Source organism: Sinohyriopsis cumingii, chromosome 12 (assembly GCF_028554795.1).
Source record: "Sinohyriopsis cumingii isolate HCF-2022 chromosome 12, ASM2855479v2, whole genome shotgun sequence".
NCBI classification, from domain to species: Eukaryota; Metazoa; Mollusca; class Bivalvia; order Unionida; family Unionidae; genus Sinohyriopsis; species Sinohyriopsis cumingii.
Window position 1 is genome coordinate 21989390 of NC_142972.1, and position 15823 is coordinate 22005212.

General features: G+C 34.2%; 1 protein-coding gene across 1 annotated transcript in view; it reads right to left on the reverse strand.

The window, feature by feature from the left end:
* Positions 1–12963, reverse strand: part of LOC149786087 (uncharacterized) — a 157431-nt gene extending 144468 nt beyond the window's left edge. The window contains exon 1 of the mRNA XM_089976381.1: positions 12589–12963. Coding sequence (XP_089832507.1) covers positions 12589–12871 — 283 coding nt within the window. The 5' untranslated portion in view covers positions 12872–12963. The remainder of the gene's footprint in view (positions 1–12588) is intronic.
* Between the last annotated feature and the right edge of the window lie 2860 nt (positions 12964–15823).

Consider the following 15823-nt stretch of genomic DNA (forward strand, 5'->3'; position numbering starts at 1 on the left):
AATCAAAGTACTATCAAAGTGAACAATTAAATGGCTTTTTTTGCAACACTTGGTTTCTTATTTGGGTCTGGCATCTGTAAACTGTTCTTAATTATCTTGATGCTTCAAAATCAGGGAGCCAAAGTTTCTAATAAAGCATTCAAATGGTATCCCTCTCAACCTATACCAAATTTCCTGTCTAAGAAATCATTTTATTGTTACCATTACTGTCCATTTTCAAACAGAAAATGTTGCACCCAGATGATGCTCATACTGACACTGTCTCCCTAAATATAACAAATCTCTATATTTTGATCATCATAGGTGACAGAGCTACAGAAAAGGATCCCTTTGTAGCAGCTCAACGAAGATTCCAACACTTTACCAGCCAAATAATGAAAGGATTCCAAAGATATTTTGTAAACTATTACTATATTCCAAAGAGACCATGGTCTTTGATACATGGTGACTCATTTTCCAAAAGATCTGATAAAACCAGAATGACTTTGTTGACATAGCAATCAGAATTGATAGTTTTCATTTCCAATAGTTGCCTGGCTGACCAGACACTTAGCTGGGATTGATATGTATTCTGTTAAACTTCACTGGAAGACAAGCCATGCAAACAAGAAGAGGCTTTTATATTTCTGCACACTAACAAAACTTGTTAAGTTTTCAACAAATTACACAATTTTAGTCACTTTTGCGGGCATACAATGGAATTAGCTTACTTGCAGATTTTGCTACCAAAACTGTTTCCATGGTCTGCCAAATTTCAGTTGGTTTATAACAATCTTTGCATGCATATTGGATTACAGAAATAAACAAATGAGCAATTATTTTTATATACATAACAATTACTGAGATTAAAATAAATTCTTTCTGGAAAGATAGTTTAATTAATAAAGGTCCTGAAGCACTCCAAAACTCCATAAAATTGTCTGAGACTAGTGAACAACGATTTGCCCATATTTGCATATTAATTCAAAGTTATGTTCTGCAGACCAAACTGACAAGATGTCCAAATATGATAATGGACTAGGTTTTTTTTTTCACTACAGGATGGATTTAATGGAAAAAAATGAAGGTAAGGCTTACAGATATGCTTTGTTTCTTTTGCACATTCTGCAGGGATTTTTGGGGTATGATACTTTTTAGAGATTAGCATTAATCTCACAATTGTCCTACTAAAGCCTCTATCTAGATACAGTAGAATCTGTATTGTCCATAAGCAATCACAGTCATGACTTGTGCAAAAGGAACTCAGCTGATTATTGCCCATGTGTTGGGATGATGATAACAATGGGGTTTGAAACATACAATAGCAAGTGGCAATGGTTCAGTTGTTTTATTATGACCCCTTTATATGGTTTGAACTACACAGTAACTAGTGGTCAAGTTGCTACCTATTTTATTGTTACCCTTGTTCATGGTTTGAGATACACAGTAACAAGTGGCACAGTTGTTTCCGGTCATATGGTTTTTTCTACCTGGTGAAAAATCTAATAAAAAATGTCTCCTACAACAAGAAACGAACTTCAGTTAGTGGTTACACTTTTTCCACTTAGCTAACACGTTTTGCTACTTTATTAAAAAAGTAAGTTGATGTGCAATGTGTTATCTGCTACTGCAAGTTTAATACTATATAATGCACATAAAGGTTCAGAGAAAAAGTCTGGTATTAAACTACATGTAAGAAAAGACTCACCTTTGCTCTTAATGATGAAAGCTTTTGAATTTCTTGCAATGATTAGTACTCAACTGCCTTCACCATATAATCATACACATTCCAAACATGATACATTAAGAATCCATTCTGTAACTATGATTTCAAGTCATGTTTTTGTCAATACTGATTATGCTGACAATATCAAACCAAAAATTTAAAAAATCTAGAACAACTGTTATAAGTGGGACTGGTAGCTGTGAACTAAACACACTTAAGCAAAGACTGACCAGTCAGTCGCAAGTGAAATATTCCCCTCAGGAAAACTGTTCTGATTCACTAATAGGGTGAACTGCCTATGGGGATGATGATTAATGAAGCACCATTACTAAAAGATAAATATGATCACATAGTCAGAAATCACACTTTAGTTGTTGAACATGATCCAGCATGGATAGTCTCATCAACTGAAGAACCTTTCCACATACTTTACTTACTACAAGTGTACTGCAGGTATATTAACATGTACATGTGATTAGAACTCTAGGACACAAGTGACTGTAAAACAACTATATACATGTAAAAAATCTAATCTTTAAAAACTTAACCACAAGAGCAAATCAATATAGCAAAACCAAAAAGACTGATGCTTTTCTTAAATGTCATTACAATTCAGTCCACACAAAATTATCGAACTGTACATACTTTTGTTTAACACGTGCATTTCACTGTGTTCGATAATCACTAGCAGACCATGGGGAAACAAAGCACAGACACATACGTTGTATCTGAGTATTCTGATTGGGCAATAGTTGCCACATTTTTATGACTTCAAATTTTAAACCAATTACTGAGTAAAACAAAAAGTCCCTACAAAGAAAAGGTTTCTAGCAGAGAACATTCACATTTCTAAATTCACCAAAAACAATATCTACAGATCTGAAATGTATTCTGCACAGTCCAACACTAGCGGGACAAACAGAGAATGTCTAGGTGGAAAAAAAAAATTTGAAAATTTTCCAGGTTACATTTTTTTTTACATGTTAGTTAAATATAATTTTAACAAAAAAGAATGAGCCATTGGCCAGAATGACCCATGTTTTGCCAAATACATGGGCCTCCTGACAAATACACTAGTGCCTGATCTATGGTAATTACAAACAAATATCCCCATTAACCCATTCATCTTCAATGTGCAGTGATCTTGTGCATTACCTAAACCATACTGTAATACAGTAATACATCAGCTTTGCAAATCAGGAAAAAAATATCCTATCCATGATCAAGACAAAATCCCATGATCCTCCACAATACTCTTATCAAAGATTAAGCTTAAGAGATCTTTACTTGTTCACACTCTAAGAAAATATTGCTATTTAAATCATACCATTAAGTGGACTCCTCCTTATCAGCAAGTTTTATCATCTCAATAATTAAACATCATCTAAACCAATATTCTCATAAAGAGTGGACATGATGGAGATTTATTAAATTACAATCAAATTTTAAAGGTGAATATTATGTTAATTGGACAATAATTGTCATAGTTCCAATAATAAGTAATATGCTTATTTTATCACTCTGAATGCAAGATGCTTCATGCTTTGATAGTTAATCAAGCAAATCATACAGATTTAATGAACATCTTATTTTCATGCTAAACTTACTTTAAACATTTAAGGTGATAACTAAATGATCTCATACAAAACCCAAACCTTATCTAGCCTTGTTTCTGGTTAATCCTGACCAACCCTATACTTGCTTTTATGACCCAAGATATCTTTCTGACCATAAAAAAAAGAATGTTTTTTAAAAAAACTTGATTTTCTGAATCAGGTAGCCAATCTGGGGTTCATTTTGTTGGTAGAGATTAGTATTAGATATCATGCTAATTAAAATGACTGCTATTTTTACCAATATTTTTAACCTCCTACTGGACATATAATAGATAGCATGATTCAATAATGGCTACCTTTGCACTCTGTTTGCTAATCACAGTCCTTATCAAATTTACAGCAAGTTATGTCAGATATAAGTAATTTATAAAGAGTGTATATCTGTTATATAACACCATGTGTCTGAACAATCCTATCAATGTCTTCTCAAAGGAAAAAGTTAGGACATCATGGTTCATCTTAAGTAAATACTGGGAAAGGTGTAAAATCACAGGGATTTGGTGCCATAACAGGAGAAAATGGGTGGTGTGTAAGGGGGGGGGGCCTTGATATATTATAGGAAAACCAAATAGAGATCCCTACCCTCCACTCCACCATTGTTCCCTCCCATTATGGCCCAAAATCCCTAAGGAAAAAGCACGAACTAACTGAATTTAAAATCATGACAATTAGGCAGTTTCAGTGTCTGATGACAGTATTTGGAGTGAAAGTTCAGCCAATCAATCATACAGATACAGTGTATGTATAAGAAAATGGAATATTCACAATGATCCAAAATATGACATCATTATCAAAGCTACCAGAATTAAAAATATTAATTATTTTATATAACTGGTCTCCAGTAATGTAAAAGACAACACCCATGACGGAGTTATATGAAGGCACTATTTCAATTCAGAATTACACCCATTTGAATGAAAATGAGTGCAAAACTGTAAAGAACTTTTAGGTTCAAATAATAACTGCATAGATGCAATCAGCAAATGACAATTTCATAGTAAGTGATAAAATTGTAAACAGGTTACCCTGAAGGTGAAAAGAGACCAATAAATTTGACCCACTAGAGCCCCAAGGGACCTTGGTCTTGGAAAATCGCAAAAAAGATGGAAAGTATAGAAAATAATGAAAACTTAAAGTTTGCTTGTAGTCATAACATTTTAGCAAATACCAATATTGTGCAAATTTTATTAATTAATAATATTTATTACAAAGTGTGTCATGCAATACTTCTGATCTTTGACATGTATTTGAAACATATGTAGTTCACACATATTCAATTTATTGTATTCATAAAAATAGAGTGTGGTGATTACCAAGCATTCCTTCGAAGCTGCAAGATGGGTGCATCACCCATTTAAATGTCAGCTGTTCCTGACAACTTGCTTCCAAAAATACTTCATAAATTTATATATTTGTCATAAATAGAACATTTATTAAATTGTGGTTAAATAACTGCAGGTGCAGCAACAAAAAAAAAGACATATATTCACATATCCACGTGATGTTTACAACTGTGTCAAGGTCACTTGGCAGATCAGTTTGACACTGTAACTGCAATGCTATTACCTCCCTTTAAACTCCATCTGTGATGTGGTCATGCAATGCAAGACTATTGAACAACCAGCCTGAGTTATGGAAATAGTTAACTACCTCAGTGGCTAAGATGAAAATGGATCCCCAAAAAAATAGAAAACTCACCCTGTCAGACGGGTTGATTCAGAAACAACCTGTTGAGTTTATGCATTAATGACTTTTTAAACAATTAAAGATGTGTAAAGTGGTAATTTTGGGTAATGACAATCAATTAATCTATCTGGTAAAATATTTAACTGTAACCTGAAATTTTATCTAGACTATCAAAAGCTACTGAATATTTTTAAAACATTTTTGGTTGAGGAGCTGGTTCTCTTCTACTTCCATCCATTAACCTTCAATTCTTATGGAATGCGATGCAACTGCCCATTATTTATGTGGTAAAACTATGTACACGCAAAAACACTTACGTTGACTACAGCATATTCACATTGCAAATTTATCCTCCTTATTAATTCTCTTTAATTAAAAACAATACCTTTACTAAGACATTTCTCTGCGATTCTTCACATCTGAATAATTTGGTAACAAATCAATTTTAACAGGTGATATCTACCTCCAACTTTATAAACTGTACATGTCTCAGTGCATAACTCATACTTTGAAAGCAACAAAGCTCTGCACAAAACTCAAGAACAGAAAAAAACATGCTAATGTTGATCTTGCAGTGTTCACATCTTTTGTTGCAAAATTAAATTTTTCATGCATGGTGCAAGGTTCATAAAGATATCTCTGAGGCATTATTTTAATATACTGTTACAAGGTTTTAAGAACCCATTTTAATATACTGTTACAAGGTTTTAATAACTATCAGTTCTATTATAATGCTTCCTTTCATTTTTTGACACCACTGATATGATCTTTTCTCGCACTGCAAGACACTTTTTGTGGTCCCCACAAAGTGCACTATCTACTGTAAATGAAATACGTCTTGTTATTGGCATGCCCATATCTAATGCTATACAATGTGCATCCTGCTACAAAACTATGGACCCAGACCTGCAAGCAAATAATGCATCTAATGATCAGGATCTATTGATATGCTGTTTATGGAGAATCATAATAATTATAATCACCAGTGTAGATATTGACATCATGTACTATAAAACAACAGATCTGGATCCGTGTTTGCAGTTTTGTACAATCTGTACAAGGGCAAATATGGTATGCTGGCCAGTCAACCTGTCTGCACCTATTTATCGCCTGCTGTAATTTTTGCAATTAAGTTGGGAAGCCCACCTTGTTGTATTGTCTGGAAATGGCCATAAATTGACAGTGATGATATATGTACTGATTACTTTCAGAAATACCCTTCAAAAAGTCAACTGGCCTTATGATATGCACATGAAGTGAAGTTTAAAATCTTCATAAATGTAGCTACATTTAATAAGTTCATGTACACGCAAGAATATATTATATATGTGATATAGATTTGTAAGGTTTTGTGTGCATATCACTTTCACTAGAGGCTCATGATACATGACTAACTAGCCCTAACAACTAAATATCACTGTTTGGTCCGCACACTGTTACTCTTCCAAACAGCTACATATAATTATAAGATTATTATGCTGTAACTAGCTGTAACAAACTACTAAATGTTTATGGACTACTAGACATTTAAGGAGTTTCTAAACTGTTACAAGACACTGCAACAATCAGATATACTTCTTTATCACCCATGTTTGCAATTTCCTCATTTTTCATGAGTAATCATAAACAAAACTATATCAACACCAACACAATGTAGCAATCTCCTAAACAAAAATGTTCTGTTGCAATATATGCATCACAGTAAAGTGCCAGTACAAAAGGTTGACTAGACAAGTTGCATTTGCCCCTCAAGCTCATTAACTCTACATAATCAATCATTTCAAAACAGCTACTTTTGAGCACCCAGGTAAATGCCAGGAATCACTTAAAATGTCTAATTGACATGATATATGATACTGTACTAATTTCCCCCCCCCCCCATTTACACTGCATACTCATATAAATTATTTTCTTTTCAACAGAGTAGCAGAATTTTGTTTTGCATGGCAATCAAAGGGTTGCTGGTTCAAACCCTGCAAAGACTACTGTAGTAACAACATCATAGCCTAAACTCAACCAAACTTTTCATAGATAAAGCAACAAAAAGATATGGTACAGCTTTCATTGGCTGCCATGTGCAGGGAACTTTATTCTGATCAAAACTGCTCAGCTGCCATGTGCAGGGAACTTTATTCCCATCGAAACTGAACTTAACATAATATCTTTTCATATGCAATTAAATACAAACCTAAAATCAATCAATCAATAGTGCATAGCAACAAATTCTAAGACACTGCAACATGGTTCTCAATAAAGGTCTGCACTATACTAATCATAAAATACAGGCGTTCTCCTAATTGCACTTTAGTATTCTCTTCCACCAGAATTGATCAAAGATGATCAGATCTCCCAAAAAATTCAGTTGCTTTTTGTCCTGCAAGTGACTTGGAATTACTACTTGTCCTGCATGGAAGGTGACTTAGAATTATTACTTGTCCTGCATGTATTTACCTCATTTTATAATGTACATTACAAAAATTTTGCATAAAATTCTAGCTGTATAATTGGATAAACATCTTGAAAAAGTGACTGGCTATTCTTCAGCCTGTGAAAACCTAAGAATGCAAGAACATGAGACAAATTTGCAAGATGATCAAAATTGAACCACATACTGCATTCCCTAGGACAAAGAATCATGCCTAAGTGGGGTTTTCTGCACAAAACTGCATTCCCTAGGACAAAGAATCATGCCTAAGTGGGGTTTTCTGCACAAAACTGCATTCCCTAGGACATTCCCTAGGACAAAGAATCATGCCTAAGTGGGGTTTTCTGCACAAAACTGCATTCCCTGGGACAAAGAATCATGCCTAAATGGGGTTTTCTGCACAAAACTGCATTCCCTAGGACAAAGAATCCTGCCTAAGTGGGGTTTTCTGCACAAAACTGCATTCCCTAGGACAAAGAATCATGCCTAAGTGGGGTTTTCTGCACAAAACTGCATTCCCTAGGACATTCCCTAGGACAAAGAATCATGCCTAAGTGGGGTTTTCTGCACAAAACTGCATTCCCTGGGACAAAGAATCATGCCTAAATGGGGTTTTCTGCACAAAACTGCATTCCCTAGGACAAAGAATCCTGCCTAAGTGGGGTTTTCTGCACAAAACTGCATTCCCTAGGACAAAGAATCATGCCTAAGTGGGGTTTTCTGCACAAAACTGCATTATTTGTAATCACAAATTTTGTTCTCTAAAAATAAAGTTGTACATTGCCATGGTGTCTCACTGAAATATCTATCTGACTATCCATGCAGGATGAATAATGATTAAATTATGAACATCATAAGAACTCTTTTGGAGAAAAACCAGATTGATATGACCATGCATTTACTATATATGCTTGGGGGGGTAAAGGCTAACAAAACTCACAGGTGGAAAATCACAATTACCTGTTACCTGGGGGTTTAATAGTATCAGAGTTAAGTGATACCATGAACCATAATGATGTAAACTTATATAAACATAAATTATGAATATGTTTCACAATGATTCAGCAACATAAACCCATCCAAAATCAAAGTAAATGTTTTCCCTTATGAGATAAAGATACGGCCAAATATGCATTTTTATATGGCCAAAAAGAAGCAACAGTTCTATAAAATGTGTTTTTAACAAAATAAAGGTAAAACATTGATATATATGTTCTTATGGTGCTGTTACAAGTGCACAAATCTCAGATGTGAAATGACATCAGTTGGTCTATTTTCCACTCTCCAAACAAGAAATGGTTGATTGATTAGTATTTAATGTCCAAATCTGAATGGCCATTTGTTGGCAAGACACTAAAGTGACTTGCTCCAAGAAACACAATGGCAGCCTACCCAGGTTGGCCTGGGACAAACCTACTAATTCTAAGTCTTGCACACAAACCATGCATGGGGCCATCACAGTCATATCTGGATTAATCCAGAAATTGGGTGATGAAGTCTGCATGTGTAAACATTAAATGCATTCTAATTTCAGCAGACACTGTATCTTTGGATGAAGCAAAAGTTCCACTGAGTGTCTCATGTAGCAGGAGCTAAAGTTAAGCACATCATTATGTCAGTCGTAAGGTTTCCTTACACAGACTTGAGTTAGAGTACTTGTAGTTTGCATAAGCCCCCAAATCTGTCTTTGGTATGCTGCTGGTTTGGAATCTAAGCTCACCTATTCATACAACATTGCAATTATTGCAGACAGATTTGTCCACAACACGAGATATCTGTGCATAGTTTCCCCATATCAGTATTTCTCAGCTTCTGAATTATGGATAGTTGAGTAGGCCTTTTAGTGATCTGTACAGCATATTACCATATCATTCCAATGTGTGACAACTTGTAAATCCACATGGAATCCCATAACCCTGCCACCTGTAGTGTTTCTGCTAGAGTTGTATTTGTAACTACCAGTACCTTCTACCAGAAAGGACGGAAAATGGCCAGGACCAAAATTTTACTGACACAAATGCTAATGGACCAGTTTCATCAATGCATGATTTATCACTTACACAGAATGGAGAAAATGTATTTTAAACAATACTACTAAAGTGAGACTGAAACGAAAGAGTTTCTGATCTTTACAGGAGCTGCGTTCATAACGGACAGCATCACAAGTCAACATCACAACACTAGTTTGTTCAATACAGCAACACAAATTTTATCCTCTCTGTAACTCAGTTAACTATCGGGTCAGTATCATTAAATGTAGCTAAAAGTACATCATTCATTTCATACAAAGTATTTAAAATGAATTAGATACTTTAAGCTATATATAATGACCCCGGCCAGAACTTTTACGGAGTTACGGATAGGACAAAAATTCGCAATGCTGTATGGAACAAAACACATATATATTGTATTCTGATTCCAATATCATCACTGTCTGTCACCAACTTAATCCATACACAATTAACTTAATCCACACAATTAACAATTAACTTAATCCACACACAATTAACAATTTTGGTTTTGAGTTCACTTATTAGGTAAACAGTTAAAGTGTTTCCATGTACCAAATAAAATGTTTAATTTTATTTGGCCTTCAACTTCAGCAAACACTAGATAACAAATAAATATTCCGATATTCAAGATTCTTCAATGCAAATGGAATGAAGCAGAAAGTAAGCACTTGGATTAACATCTATGAAACTGAAGTAGTACTTTAATTTGCATTATTTCATTTTGAATCAAATATCAAACCCTTGCAACACAGTGAAGCCATAAGCTAAATCTCCTACTGGTGCTGTGTTGTTGCCAACAATCACTGACTATTCAGCTTAGATACGGGACAACAATTGTATGAAAAGGTTAAGTCAGCTTTTTACAGTACAGACTTTGATGTTGAGACAGTTAACTTTCAAGACTTAAAACAGGTACAGGAATACCGACAGCATCATGTTTTTCTGGCACATACCCAAATTTATTTGAAAAACCAGCACGAAACCTCTGCACCTGTTTCCATTTGGAATGAATAGGTTACAATGGCAGACAGTTGTTCCATCAATATTGAGCAACCAATCAGATACAACTTTCATTCATTCAAAATAATTTGGTTATTTAGGAAATGTGACATGGATCATTCATGTGACAATTATCATGGTTCAACACTGACTTGTTGCAAAATGGATGGATTAATTGTACAATGTAACATAAATTGCTCATAATCCTGTAAATTAATCCTTCTATGTTGTAATCTGGTATGTTGCTGAACAGTTCTTATGCTTCAATGTATCTGAGTAACTCCCAACAGTGACAGACAGATTGTATTGTCATTCCACAGGCTTAGTGGTTAGACCATTTGAACCCCAGCCGAGTCATACCAAAGATATATAAAAATGGCACTTACAACTGCCTTGCTAGGTCCTCAGCATTGAGGGTTTGTGTTAGGACTGGTCAGCCTGGTGTCAGGATAATGTGACTGGGTGGGACATCATGCTACATGTCTGCAACATGATGCCCAAATGCTAGACATCACTATAAACTGTCACAATGCAGACATCATAGCAATATGACTGAAAAATTGTTCAAGCTATGTTAAAAATCCAAATGACCCACTCACTTGTCATTACACAAGTTGTCAAACATCAGATTTGATAAAAAACATGCCATACTGAGCAGGTTTCATTACAGTCAAGTTGATATGGCATAACAGCACTTAAAGCCCCAATGCCACCATTTGTCGTAAATTTCAACATTCTTCCAATCTAACTAAAGTCTGGAAGGAAGGAAATGATTTGTTAAAAAAACTATCTGAAATAAACAGTTCTGTGCAATAATCAAGATGTTAGGTTTAAATGATTTTCAGATATTCAGTACTGATGTGATACAAATTCCATTAATGACTAACCTATATACATAATATTCACACATTGCGGACAAACTGAATCGAGAGGGAATGAAGAGAGGCAAACCAACTTTTTTAATGTGGATCTCAGAAGAAAATGATTGCATTAGATAAAAATAAGACTTGGAAGAATACTGGTGATCAGCTGGGGCTCTGGTATACTTTGAAGGTCAAAACTGGAAATCCAACAGATTATGGCCTTGGCTATTTACGTTTACAATTGTTACATCATCAAATCATGTATTCCAACTTTTGACTGAAAGAGTGAAAAACGACAGGGTTTCTCAGTTCAAGGGTAAAACTACATGGCTCATAATGTAATGAAAGGTCAGTGTTATCTGGTTTTAATGGAACCCAACAATGTTTAGAACCATTATCTTTCAAGATTTAGATGACATATGCAACTCTTTACACTTTACAATGGTGGCATTGGGACTTTCAGTGTTTGATGAAATATGGACTAGACCATGTATGGGACAACCATTAATTTTGATGGGGAGTTGTTATGATTGGATTTTTTTGTTTGTTGGGGGGGGGGTACATTTTCCATTCATGCTATCAATCATGTTATTTGACAGAGCAAAATATCTAGCGATAAACAGTGCAAAACGCAATATTTCCTGGTTGGCTCCCCCCATCCGCACCCTGCAAAGAGTAAATGGTCGGTCCCTAATGGTTTGTGATTCGGTAAAGCACTAAGGTGTGTGTGGTTTACGGTCCATGCCGTCATGTACACGGGTTTACTGAGTTTCAAAATACATGTTACTGCAAAAAGTCACAAGTGTTCACAATTTTCGAAATTTTAAATGTATCTAAAATTTTAAGAATGGTAAAATTATCAAACGTTTAGCAGGAACTATCGCTGAATTAATCCTACGAACTATATTTTTGATATTAATCAATTTATTTCAAGTAAATGAAACTGCTTGAAATTTAGTATCATCTGCGATACTTCAGAATTCAACTACTTAAATCAGTTCTGTTTATACCATGGTCAAAGCGCAGTTTAGATGCTTAAAGCTAATTTTCTTTCTTTCTTTCTTATCAACAACGTCAGTTTAAATATACGCAATGCTTCAAAATGATTTAAATTCAAAAACCCAATGAATAATACTGGTGAAGCATGTACACAACAAACCGTTAGGACGGGAGGCGGCAAATTCCCTTGGTTGACAGGTGTCTCCAGGTAAGCCCCGCCCACTCTCATATTCAAACTGTACAGGTATGTGTAATCAAAAAGTTGGATAAACTTTTTACTTACGAATCTGAACCTGCTTGGCATCCAACTTTCCAACAACTTGATCCAACCAAACTACTTTCTTATGAATCTTGTCTGTTCTGTCGAAAATCTTCTGGCATTCTTCAGAGATGTCACAAAAAATATCGTCTGCATGTCTTACTAGACTCGTGAGTTGAACGAGGACTCCAACCAAAGCGTTGTTTGAGACCGTGAACCCAGCATCTTTAAGACGTTCCTCACTCTCCCATTCTATCACTATAGCACCAAAACACACTGATTCTATATTTCTCTCACCGAGAGGCATTATTGTAATCCAAACGAACTAAAGATCACATCATTCTTCCTGTATAATTCACACCCCACTGCATGAGAATGCAAGCTCTCTACGATACCTACTCGCTATGTCACAACAATCGCTCGAAGAGGGTTGTACTACTGACACGAGCTCTTCCGTTAACACAAGACAACATGAAATACAAATCTGTATGTATATATATAGCCATCCGTCTTGTTTCTCCCAAAATCTCTGAGACAAAAATGAGAACTTATTTATTATTCCTTCCTTGTTCAATTATTTACCCTTTTTGTTTGATTGTACACATGTAACAAATGTTCATTGGAAGTTAGTTGGGAGTATGTAACATTGATGGAATAGCCCACAGGTAAAACTGAATGGATTGAGGAAAGTCGTTATCTGTTTTAATCTTTCTTTTAGATAGCCTGTCAAACGCTATGGTTCAATGTACTTTTTTCACATAAAGTGAAAATATCATTAAAAAAATATCTACTTATGGACTGAGATCTTTAACAATGCATTTTCATCTTAGGTTTTGTTGTTTGTTTGTTTGTTTTGTTTTTTTTTTGGTTTTTTTTTTAAATATGAAGCGTCAAGCATTTCTCTCAAAGTTAATACACTTCCACTGAAGTTGTAACTAATGTATGGTAGAAGTGAAAAATTTACGTCAGATATATTTGGAAACAATAAATTAGTTAAACGTTGACTATCTGTGCCTACGACTTCTCAAACTTACCAATAATTACTGTTGTAGTCCTTATGATTAGGAAACGTTTAAATAAAAAATATTTTTAAAAAAATCAATGTTTAAAATTTGAATATATCATTTAAAAAGTTGAAAAGCATGTATATATGCAGCTGTATGAGTCATATCTTGTACTGATATAATAATCAATACTTAATTACGAAAGAGGACGTCATAAGTGTGATGACCGATAGCGGCCTAGCAAAACTTACGCGGATTAACAAGAATGTGTATATATTATTTAGATGTGCAATATTGTACGAACAAATTCTGCTAATACATTTAAAGTAAACAGCGATGTTGACATGCGCTGAGTTCATTACTAAACTACATTGATTGTGTCGGCATTCTAATATCGATCTAATTTTTCCATTTTTATTTTTTATTATAAAATCTTATTGAGGACAATTAATGGGGATAAAAGATTGAGGACAATTAATGGGGATAAAAGATTGAGAGGAAAAAGAAATATTTCTACATGTACAGCGTATGGTAAAAAAAAATCATTAAAAAATTCTGTAATAATTTCCATTGACACCAATGATTTGACAAAAGAGTTATTTTTGAATAGAAACTCACGCTTGTTAAGGTCGTAACTTCAGATCTAGGCCTGAGTAACCAGATTTTTGCGTAATTATTCTCTACATTTTCTGCGGAATGGATAATTTATATTAAGCTAGGTTTCAAACCTATAATTTTTTTATAATTTGTAAATCTTTATGAAGCTTTTAAAAAATATTTGAAAGTTTGTTCACTGCGTCTTTTTTTACAACAACTATTCTTTTTGAAAAGGAGTGGGGCACTGAAGAAGGACGGTTACTAATAATAAAACTTTTTCTTGGTCAGTTAATCCGGTAATTAACACGACTTAGTTACCTATCAACGTCGGTAATTAACACGACTTAGTTACCTATCAAGGTATCCATTTGCAAATAGAAAGTGAAATTCCGCACACATTTCGTTTTTATTTTTATACGCTTCTTGCATTATATACAAAAAGTGTTTGATGGGGTTATAATTGTACGCGACTAAAAAGTTAAACATTTCATTTGTTTAAGAAAAATAGTCTTGGTTAGACAATAATTTGTACATTTTAATTAAATGTAACCCACCAAAATTCGTACAAAAAGTGTTTGGTCAAACTATAATTTGTACATGGCAAATGCGGAATTATGATTTGTATTTTTAAAAAAAGCGTCTGGTTAAGTTTACCATGTTATTTAATTTCAGAAAAGGTACTCAACCATAAAGAATTTATAAATAAAGAATTTGACTTCATTGTGTACACGATGTTTTTAGTTCTAACAACAATTGGGTCCGGATTCTTGTGGACCTCGCACAAAAAAGTACAATAACGAGCAGGGTGAGGTGATGATAATAAGGATGAGGACTCCAACTACAAACCAAACAAATTAACGAAAATTATATGTATACACATCAAAATTTAAGTATGTATATTTATTCATTTATTATTGTTATTCTTTACAAAAAAAAATAATATCTGTGGAATTATAAACGAAAAGAACTATGTTATGGGGGTTGGATTTTCAAAGTGAAGGATACAAGGGGGGGGGGCAATAAGTAAATGTATCTCTATAATTAAAGATAACACTGCAGACACTTGATTAGTGTGTTCCTTAAATCAAATTCGAACACGTCGTGTTATATTTGATAATTTTGGACGCAAAACAACATCATTTTGAATGACATCCAGTATCGTATTTATTCCTGTCTCGTATGCAGATGACTTTGGAAAATCGTAGACCTGGCAAATACGCAATTTAATATTTTTCAGTATAGTTTTTTTTTCCAGTTTGCAATATTGCCTTTAGATTGTGTTTGAGAAAGAAAGAAAAGATAATCTTAATTTGAAACAATGTGAAAAAAGAACTGAAAACTTTTATTGATAACAAAATATGAGCGCTAACTTAGATAGAAAAGTCGTTGCTTTGCACACATATTTTGCGATCTGCTATTGATTAAAATTACAAATGAAGGCAAATGAATTAGGCTTTGCCTGTTCAAGCGTTGTTCCTTATAGACGTGCCTAATAGACATGCCAGGAAGATTTCATCTTTTATCGGACTAGATTTCATCTAGATGTCAAGTTACTATTAACAGGATGCGCTTATTTATCAAATAATTTAGTTTCTCTTTCATGTTTCGATTTTAGGCAGGTAGTGTGAATTGGGAGTGGGCAGTCGACAAACCTATCA